Source organism: Hibiscus syriacus, unplaced genomic scaffold (assembly GCF_006381635.1).
Source record: "Hibiscus syriacus cultivar Baekdansim isolate YM2019G1 unplaced genomic scaffold, ASM638163v2 tig00111833_pilon, whole genome shotgun sequence".
NCBI classification, from domain to species: Eukaryota; Viridiplantae; Streptophyta; class Magnoliopsida; order Malvales; family Malvaceae; genus Hibiscus; species Hibiscus syriacus.
Genome location: NW_024063191.1, coordinates 134230 through 144228, shown reverse-complemented (window position 1 = coordinate 144228; position 9999 = coordinate 134230). Strand labels below are relative to the sequence as shown.

The following is a 9999-nucleotide window of genomic DNA, read 5'->3' as shown; positions in this document are numbered from 1 at the left end:
ACATCCCTATATAGTAGTTGGAGGAATTTCCCGGCCTGAAGAAACCAAGCTCGAAGACTCCGGCAGAAGAGACGACGGTTCGGTTATCGGAAAGTGATTGGTTAATAGAGATGGTATCAACTGCAAAGCAGACATTGGTTTCATCTAACAAACACATGAACAAGAACAACACTGAAACCAAAGCAAAGCATTAAATTGAAAGAGATTACAAACTTACACGTCCATGACTTAATATCATAAACACAGAGATTAGAAAAAACATCTACCATTATATTACAAATCATTGAATAATCGTATATTCTTCGTAATTGTTTAAAAGAAAGTTCGACTTAAACTTACTCACAAGCCAAGAAAAGAAGACAAAAACACCGCAATAAAATGTAAAATCATAAAAACAATAATGTGTGAATACGATTAGTTGTTGCCGAGAAAAACAACGCAGCCATGACAGCAAAGCTCCTTTTCTCCTTCCTCTTCCGTGGGCTCCAAACTCCTCCATGCATCGTTTTTTGCCGATGTGTTGAACGCATGGACTATCGACGTCGACCTCGATGTCTCCCCTGCCTGCCTGTATCCGGCCATGAAAAACAAGTGGCTCCCGATTGCTGCCATTGTTATGTAAGCTCGATTAATCGGAGGCCACTCTGCATCCGACGTGGAAACAGGCGATGCTAATGTTTCCAGGTGTGATCCGTCGACCACATCCCATATTTGCCCATCGTACACCTCTATGTGACCTTTCCATGTAATTAGACAGTCCCCTGAGCTATAAAGCTTTTCATCAACGGCCACGATTTGATTAGGTGGCACGTCCAATTGCCACATTCCCCTTACTAGATCCCACTTGGCGTTCTCCGAGTCATACACCTCAGCCGAACATCTCCCAAATATATTCCACGGCAGCTTATCCATATCCGCCTTCTCAGCAAATCCCCCTATCACATGGATTTTCCCTTGCCATGTCACACCCACACATTTGTATCTCATCACGCTCATATCGGGCAACGGTTTCCACTCATCCAGAATCGGATCGTACATCTCAGCAGACGAGGTGCCACGTGCAACGCCTAACGTGCACTGTCCACCTGCCACGAAGATTTTTCCGTCGCACACGGTGCACGCAAAATCGAACCGTGGGATACCAAGTGGTGCACACTTGGACCAAACGCCATTGCGAACATCATAGCGTATGACAGATGAGAGGATCTCAAGACCAACCTCTACGATTTCATAGGGGCCATCGCCTAGAGCCTTGTGACAAAGCCTTCCACCAATAATATAGATGAAGTCACCAATGGAGACCATAGAAAAATCCTTTCGCACTTGGTTTTCGAGCAGGTCGGGAACTCTGTCCACATAATGCCAAGAGTTGGTTGTAGGGTTGTAACATTCGATCCAATTCGACATGTTCGAGGTGGCCAATAGATCATTGGAACAAAAAGAAGTGTAGATGCGATAATTGGCAAAAGGGTTTTCGGCAGCATCGGAAGGCAATAATAGAGGGGAAATCGAACCCATGAAGTAGCTATGGATAGCTTAGAAGGTTGTCGATTTGAAGTGAGGGGGTGAGTTGGGATTTGTGGCATGAAGGGGAAGTTTATGCAACCAGGCGGACGAAACCAAGACAAGGATAGGCTTCGATGTTAACCAGAATGTGGTTGGCAAAGAGGATTGGGTCTTGTTTTTGGATCTCATGGGGGAAAATATCTATGTTTTTTTTTGTCTTCCTAGTTTGTTGGGTATATATGATCCTAGGCCTAACTTTTATGAAAAAGAGGGAACCCAAAAGAATAATGCCCCTTTCCTGTCCTTGATGCATGAGATATTTTTGTCTGTTTTGTTCATATAATCCACGGAAAAACTTGGAATTATTATTGATCTTCTTGTTCTCGTTATGGGATAATTATCATCATGTAATTCATAACACCCCCATCAGAAATGGTCATTCAGGACGTTAACTTCATCAAATGTCATTATTCTTGTTATTTTTTTACCGTCTATTGGTGACGATTGCATAATAAAACAAGATGAAAAGGTAACAAAGTGAGCACCGCATTCATGAAACAATGGACTTTTAAGAGTTAACATACTATTGAAATAGCCCTAAGGATCTCAATAAGAGAATTTAGGAATCCATTCATTAATTTTTGATACAATCATGAAGATTCTAAAAGAAAGACGTGGGCAATTCAACTAAGCTGAGGAAACTTTGGGGGCCTTAGGGATAATAATATGAAAAGCTTCAGCTTCCTCTTCTGACACCAAGATAACCAACTACAAGCTGAATATGGTGGTAGTTATTGAAACAGAGACCTGTCATATAAATCTCCACTCTATAGATGTCGAGCCACAACTCGATGAACATGTGATCTTTAAGGCCTAGTCAAAAGTGCAGCAATTTAGAATACATTTGAGAAAGATACTGCCGTGATTATGGGCAAATTTCTACAGATTTTTTATATACTTGTTCTATGGGAGTGACCAAGTACATACCTTTGCCTGCATGGCCAAAGATTACATGATGGGTGTTCTTGGTAACTGATTGGAATAGGTTACTTGTTTGCTCCCTGAATGAGTGCGGATGAGCGAGTGGGCAACTAATAGTTCTTAGAGTTGCAGGTGGTTATTGAGAAGCTTTTAAATTGAGTTACGATAAGAAACTTGAGAAGCTTTTCTATAATTCAAGGTGGAACTTCATCCACTTTAATGCCAGTGAGTCAAGATAGTATTTTACGATAAGGAACAGAAGCACAGAACTTTCAACTTTCAAGAAGACTCCGGAATTTCACTCGCCTTTTAATCTTGCCCATTCTATCATAGCCTATACCAATCTTACTATGCATCAACTTCATGGCCAAATCTGCATTGCCAGCTTTCCTCAAGGCATTTATTAGAACAGTTCGGATTCTTCCAGGTATTTCTCTACCCCTAACGACAATACCATCAGCCAGCTTGCAGGCCTCCTTGACTCGGCCAGCTTTACAGAGCACAGTGATCATATCTTCAAAAGCTGTCTCAGGAATAACACCCATAGGTGCTTGATCATCCAAATCTTGCAGGCCCTGGTTACCTTGCCTGATAGACAAAGCCCAATTGAGAGAGCCCTAAAAGAAGCCGTATATGGCGTGATACCTTTATCGATCATCATATCCCAGAGCTTCATTGCCTCTTCATTCTTACGCTCCCGGAACAGTCCACTTATGAGTATTGTGTATGTATATACCGTCTGATCACATCCTTCATCCTCCATCCTTTTAAACAGAGCTAATGCTTCATTGATTCTCCCACACTTTGCAAGGGCATTGTAACAATATGAATCCCGTGGGCAGTCTTTTTCAACCATCTCTTCAAAAAGTTTCCGAGCTTCATCAAATCTACCAGCCTTGCCCAACCCATCAATGAGACTAGAATAAAACATGGCATTAACTGCCACTTCATTAGCACTACAAAACTTGAGATAATCCATGGCCTCGTCTAATCTTCCACTCTTACACAAACCATTAACAATGACCCCATAAGAAACCTCATCTGGTTCAAGCCCATCTGTTTTCATCCTCTCGAATAGCTCTAATGCCTCTTCCATCTTTCCACATTTTGCAAATGCATCTATCAAAGTTGTATAAATTGCCACATTTGCTTTAACCCCATTCCGAATCATATTCTCGAAAGCAACATATCCTTCGAGGCATTTCCCTTCTTTACAAAGTCCCCCAACGACTAAACTATGCTCATGAGGTGGAACTTCACATCCTTTCTCCGCCATTTCATGATACAAGACCAAACAAGAATCAAAGTTCCCCTCTGAATAACATGCCTGCATCAATGTCAAATAAGTAATCTTATCTGGCTCCAAATTTACCATCTCCATAGCTCGTAATAATTTCATCGCTTTCAGAGTTTGTCCCGCCTTACAATATCCTTTAATCATGGTATTGTAACTCACAACATCAGATCTAATTTTACTATTCTCCATTACCTCAAAAACCCGCTCCGCAGATTCAATAAACATAGAACTCACCAATCCATTAAGCAAAAAATTAAATGTATACAAACTAGGTTCAACCTCATTATCTTTCATTCGTCGCCACACCCACAACAACTCCTCAACCATCCCAAGTTCCCCAAAGATATTAATCAAAGAATTTGCCGACGACATTGTCATTACAAACTGCATTTCCTTGAGCTGACCAAATAAAAATCTCATCTTTACCAAATCATTTGCCAATGCTAAAACATTTATTAAAGAGACATAACATTCCAGCTTATGGGTATATTTCTTCTGCTTAGCAGCCCACGCAAAGAACCTCGAAGCAACATCTGGTTTGTTTTGAATCTCAGCGGATGCTAAAACAAAAGCTACAAAATTTGGTGCAACCTGATCAAGTACATGTGGCAGAAATAGTCTAAATTTGATTCCATGTTAGAAGAACCATCTAAAAGATTGATAATTCGGCTTACCCAAGGAGATGGCGTCAAGTCTTCCGGGTTCGTTGCGGACAAATCAGAGAGATTAATGAAGGGCTCTATCCACTCGGGAGGAGGAAGATCACTTTGAGTAAATGCGAACCTAGAGAAAAAAAATCGAGATTGAGTTGAATAAAAATTTCCGAGGAATCGGAAGCGACTCAACATTTCTAAAGGGAGTAGAGAGAGGTGGAGACAGGAGACGGGATAGAAAGAAAGGAACCGGGAGTTTCACTAGGGTTCTTCTCATCAGGGTTTTCTGATGCTAATTTGACGTGCAAGGGAAGGATGTTTGAATTTACGAAAACGAAAATCAAAGGGTTAATTGCACGAAAAGTACTCTACATTAATCCGGATTCTAATTTCATCTTCAATTCGAAATCTTTTAAATCAATTTATCAAAAATATAAGTTGAATACCAACAATCAAGTGATCTAGTGAGATGAGACACTAGGTCCCTTAAGTAAAGTAAGAGGTTTGAATTTTGACGTTTACGAATGGAGTAAATTGGGTTAGAAGAGTTATCATCGCCTCTGTAATATCCGATCTAAATTAGTCGGTCAATAGATCAGATACCAGTGATTAATTCAAAAAAATATAAATCGATGGAACAAGTTTAGTTAATTGCTTGTGAACGGTTAATTTCGAGAGGGTGTCTCCAAAGGTATAATAAAGTATTTGCGAGTTTGTTGTCTGATGTGCATTATTACTCCCTTACTTTATCAAATCTTTTAATATGTACCTCTACTTTATCGAAAATTAAAAGAAGTCCCAAAAGTTACTGAAGAAAGAAAATAAAGAGCGGTGACAAGTAGGCAAAATAATAGTCAAAGACCACGACTAGTTTCGACACCAGAATACATGATTATTAGGTGACAAGTAGTTTTCCAAGTGGAAAATGGAAAGAAGACATTAGACTCCATGGAAAGTAAGAAAACTAAAACACTTGCGTCTAGATTATTGCTTCCCTTTATTCACTAATTGATTTAGAAGCTTCACATATAGCAGAGCACGTTCAAGGATGTGCGCGTGTTGCTGCAGTTGCAGTGCCAGCACCGTTGCCGGGAATCGGCACCTCAAAACCAGGGTTCGGAACAAACGTGTCATCTGCGCCTGGAATATAGCCGGATCCGCCGTTCGAGCCACCAAAAGCTCCGCAAAACGTGTTTTGGGGTTCAAGAATAGGTGGCATCATCATTCGTCCTATGTCACGTGTTGCAGCTGCTTGCATGGCAATGGCAAGCACAATGCCGACGAGGAAAATTCGAGCAAGAAGCAATGGAGCAGTTTTTGAAGCCATTATCGAAGAACTAATAAGATATATGAGGGTTAAAGAGATGGGATTGAACGTTGTTGGTTGGTGGAAAGGAGGAAGAGAATGACTCTTCTTATAGGTGAGGTTCAAGCGAGACAGTCGATGGTTTGGCGGTGGGGTTCCGTTGTGAAAAAAGAAGCCATTGAAAGATGTCGCAGAAAGCAGAAGCAATAGGTGATAATAAGAAGGTTTAGGTGGCCTAGGGTTGCCGGCTCGGGTGAGATTTTGCGGTGAGTTATGAGATTAATGAATGAATTAAACGAACTTAGCAAATTATACATACCTACCTACGCTTTTTCTCCACGAGCATGCACGACAACTTCAAACTGGAGTGGCTTTTGTGTATGGTGATTTACAAATTTCTGTCTACTAATTAGGGTTACTAACTACATTATAATGTTAGAAAAAGATTGAAATTGCCGGCGACCAGTTACATGGCACCAACTACAAGGCAATAAAAGGAAAGTTTAATCCATTGAGTTATTGACTTATTCAATTTTTTTGCTTAACTTGATCGAATACTCACTATACAATGTATTCACTGGTGCAAAAATTTTGGTGAGATAAAGTCTCTTTTTAGTACATTGTTTAATCCATTCTGATCTTATGTTTCATATTTTTTCGACTTTTGTTTTGTTGTTAATTTATGATATTTGATAATCTTTTGTTATGTTAATTTTTTTAAAACTCCAGATAAAAATTTGGTAATATTGGATCTGAACCTTGTCTTCTCACATGAGAAGTTGATTGATTTATCAGAAAGGTACAGCACAACATGAACATATAAGCCACCAATTCACAAGGGTTTTCTTTTCCTTGGATATTACAGAAAAATCAGCCCAGTTTGGTTTCCAGAGGATGCAAATTCAAAGGTTTGGTCTTCCTCGGAGAATCTGGGAAGCTGGACAAGTGAGTTGACTCGGGTCACACCTTCCAAACCTAACCACTTTTGATCTTCTGTCAAAACCGCAACCACATTTCCTTCAAACTCCGCTGCCACCAGTCTCCCATAACCATCATCAACTGCATTACCGGAATGATTACTTTGAAGGGTTGCAGAAGAATACCCTTGTTCCTCGTTGTCATATTCCATTTTCCCATCCAGAAATAAGCAAACAGCCGTACAATCATCCATTTTTGAAGTAGGATACTTCAGTTTCCATTGGCCTGCAGCTGAGTCGACCAAAGCCCTGGCTGCCGACGACCGTGTCGGAGCCAAGGATACAATCTGGACCACCTCTTCGTTGCTCAATACATCCCAAACCTATAATAAATTACAATGTAAATATTAAAGAGAGGCGTTCAGCATGCATGCAGCTTCATAAAAAGGATAAATGGAAAATCAGTGGTGAAAACTGAAAAGATTACCCCATCAGAAGCAAGAACGATGAATTGATCGCTATCGGTGAGAAGCCGGTGAGAAAATTCGGGCATAGAGATAACGCCATATTCCTTCAAACAAAAATCCCCGAAAGCTCGAGCCATTGCTAGCCCTGGTGCATCATCAAATGGCAACCAGACTCTATGTACTTCAGGTTCATCTTGCATTGCAAAGACTCGACCTTTGCATTTTTTAATCCTTTCGGCTTCCTCTGGGGCATGTAAATTTGGTCTTTAGTATAAGCATGCCGATAAGAGAAAAACAAAATGGTTTGAGAGCAAATGTACTTGGTAAATCAGGCTTCAGATCGACTGTCAATTGGATTGCAACCATCGAACCATTGCTGTCCTTCGATCCCATGATTGCTCGAGAATCTCCTATATATCCCATGAACAGGCTGGGGCCCTGAAATAGTAAAATCGATCCACATGGATTCAGAGAAAGGAGGAAATTTTGAAGATGAAGAGCAACAATTATGTCTTCTTTCATACCTGCTTGATTATAGTGACGGCAGTGCTACCACTACAGAAGCAGTCCAAATCAGGATGGGACCTCAACTCTTTATCCATTGCCTTGTATGACTTCATGAATGCTTCCCTCCATGAAAATTTTGATCTGTCCTCGGCAAAGATATTCTTGTCGGGATCTCTACCGTCCGATTTCTTCGAGTTCCCCTTGAAACATGATCCTTCGGATTCATGTTGCCTCGACTGATATGAATGCATGGAGGACAGCAACTTAAGGGGCAGGGCATCCCGGACTTCGTGAGCAACGAGATGACCTTGTGGACCATGGCCATCAAATACACCACAAAAGGTCACATCTTCAGACATGAAATCCTACACATTTTGAGCAGTTCTTGGCTTAGAACCAAAAGAACTAAAATTCAAAGCAACATCTAAAACTTACTTCCCACACAATCATGGCATCTTGGTTTATTCCCTTCCGACCTTGCTGAGTGAATATGCAAGAATTTCGGCTCTTTCCATTCGCAAAAATCCTGTTCGGAACTGAGGGTAAATTCTGCAGCGGAATGACATGATCCGATATAGTTCTACTCGTCCCTTTCGTCACACGAAATCCGATCCGTGCCTCGCCATGGCTCCCGGAACTGCAAGTACTCCGACTACTAGTGGAAACACAACACCCCATTTCACCGGCTCCACAAAGAAAACATCCAATCAAGTTAAAAAGCACGATGATCCTCCTTGTGCCAGAAGTGATCTCACGCCAAACTATATGTAGTCGTCGGAACTGTCAACCAAGATAGAGACTATCACGCCAAAGATTCCCACCAATCACACGACAGGCCACTTTACACCTCAATGTATATCTTTAAAACTTGGTCAAACATATTGAGGATTCCACATAGAGAAAACAAAACTGACTGATTTATTCACCCCTTTGTTCCAAACTGGCTGCAAAAACAAAACAAAACAAAACAAAAGATTGAAGAAAATGCATATAATAGTCTTCCATGTGCATCCCCAATAGAGTGGACTTAAAGTTTGTCCTAATAGTTTGTCGTTCATAAGAAACACATTGATTACAACTCAAATAGCGAGACCTTATTAAATTAATCCAAAAAACTAAAAGGGAAAGGTGGTAAAGACAGAATATTAGTAAAACTAGGAATATTGAAACCATAAAACAGGAAAGCGATGTCTTTTTGAAATAAATTAAAGCAAACCATGGAATTTGAATTTTCAAAACAAAGGGTAAATCCAGCAAGAACTTAACAAGCAAACCTTCTTCCACCCACAGTCTACAGAGGCCTTTAAGAAACCAAATCTATGTTTTTTTCTTTCTTTCACCTCCATGGCATATGTCAAAAGAAGCATTAAATTTGAAGAACATGGTCGATGCCTTCAGCTTGTCTTCTCATAAAGAGAACGCAAAAGCTGAGAAAAAGGGTCGATCATGCTAAACCCAAAAAAATAAATTTGAAAACTTGAGCAAAAAAAGAAAGAGAAGAAGCTGAGTTTAGCTTTCTCAGGCCAGACTACAAAAATTTCAGATAGAGAAAAGAAAAGGGAATGAAAATGATTCAAATGTATCAAACAGAAATGATGGAGATAAAGCAAAACATGTAAAAGCAGAAAACGACGATACAAGAATGATTTTGTCAAGAGAACACAAAGAAGAGAATAGTAGGGATCAAAGTTAAACAAAAATAAGAAAAAAAATTCAAACTAACTGTTTTGTCAAAAAAAAAAGTTAAAAGAACAGAAAAAATTGAAGATAAAATATTACTGTAGAGATAAAAGTAAAATCGACTGTATTATATACCTCAAATATAGAAACAGATCTTACAAGCCTGTAACAAGGTAAAAGCTTTATGCATGGACAATGCTATAGTTTAGCTAAAATAAAACTGGGTTCAAAAAGAACACAGAAAGAAAAGTTGGATGAAATTCAGTGATGGGAGAATGGTGCTCAAGGTTATGAATTAGCAGAGACAAGACGCTGCAAGAAAATACCTTTGTTGTTTGAAAATTTTCACGTTCTTTGGAAGAAGCGGGGCAGTAGACTGGTGAGAGAGAGAGAGAGAGAGAGAGAGAGAGAGAGAGGTGATAATCATTACAAGTTGTAAGCGTGGTGCATTCATTAATTGCAAAACCAGAGAAAAATTGGAGAAAGTCCTTGTAAGCAGTTGTAGTCAGCTGAAGGAGGGATCTTTATGAATTTCCATTTTCCGTTTCATCTTGTATTTTTGTCTTGGCCTTCGACCCGGGTAATGGTGAAATTTCAAAACAAATACTAGTGTGTGAGAACAGGGCAGGGGAAAACAATGATAAAAATGGGAAAGGGAAAGAATATGAAAATGGAGATTTGGCAG

General features: G+C 39.9%; 3 protein-coding genes and 1 pseudogene across 3 annotated transcripts; all 4 read right to left on the bottom strand.

Annotated features, from left to right (window-relative positions):
• Nucleotides 1–414: 414 nt before the first annotated feature.
• LOC120171384 (influenza virus NS1A-binding protein homolog) lies at nt 415–1518 on the bottom strand. Its single transcript, XM_039179090.1, has one exon. The coding sequence runs from the start codon at nt 1516–1518 to the stop codon at nt 415–417; it is 1104 nt and encodes a 367-aa protein (XP_039035021.1).
• Nucleotides 1519–2170: 652 nt separating this feature from the next.
• On the bottom strand, nt 2171–4714 carry LOC120171368 (annotated as a pseudogene).
• A 677-nt stretch (nt 4715–5391) lies between these two features.
• LOC120171377 (putative cell wall protein) lies at nt 5392–5778 on the bottom strand. Its single transcript, XM_039179085.1, has one exon. The coding sequence runs from the start codon at nt 5762–5764 to the stop codon at nt 5480–5482; it is 285 nt and encodes a 94-aa protein (XP_039035016.1). The 5' UTR covers nt 5765–5778; the 3' UTR covers nt 5392–5479.
• A 713-nt stretch (nt 5779–6491) lies between these two features.
• On the bottom strand, nt 6492–9770 carry LOC120171364 (probable protein phosphatase 2C 52). The gene is made up of 6 exons (XM_039179074.1): nt 9641–9770; nt 8070–8547; nt 7652–7999; nt 7448–7565; nt 7148–7371; nt 6492–7043 (listed from the first exon to the last, which is right to left on the bottom strand). Exons 2-6 carry the CDS (start codon nt 8310–8312, stop codon nt 6603–6605), a joined length of 1374 nt encoding a protein of 457 aa, XP_039035005.1. The 5' UTR covers nt 8313–8547; nt 9641–9770; the 3' UTR covers nt 6492–6602.
• Nucleotides 9771–9999: the final 229 nt, after the last annotated feature.

Excerpts from the sequence above, each read along its gene's own strand:
- LOC120171384 (XM_039179090.1), bottom strand. The coding sequence starts at position 1,518 with ATGGGTTCGATTTCCCCTCTATTATTGCCTTCCGATGCTGCCGAAAAC.
- LOC120171377 (XM_039179085.1), bottom strand. The coding sequence starts at position 5,764 with ATGGCTTCAAAAACTGCTCCATTGCTTCTTGCTCGAATTTTCCTCGTC.
- LOC120171364 (XM_039179074.1), bottom strand. The coding sequence starts at position 8,312 with ATGGGGTGTTGTGTTTCCACTAGTAGTCGGAGTACTTGCAGTTCCGGG. Across the intron at positions 8,000-8,069 it reads ATGCCATGATTGTGTGGGAA|GATTTCATGTCTGAAGATGT; the intron begins GTAAGTTTTAGA and ends CAAAATGTGTAG. Across the intron at positions 7,372-7,447 it reads TCTGAAGCCTGATTTACCAA|AGGAAGCCGAAAGGATTAAA; the intron begins GTACATTTGCTC and ends TACATGCCCCAG.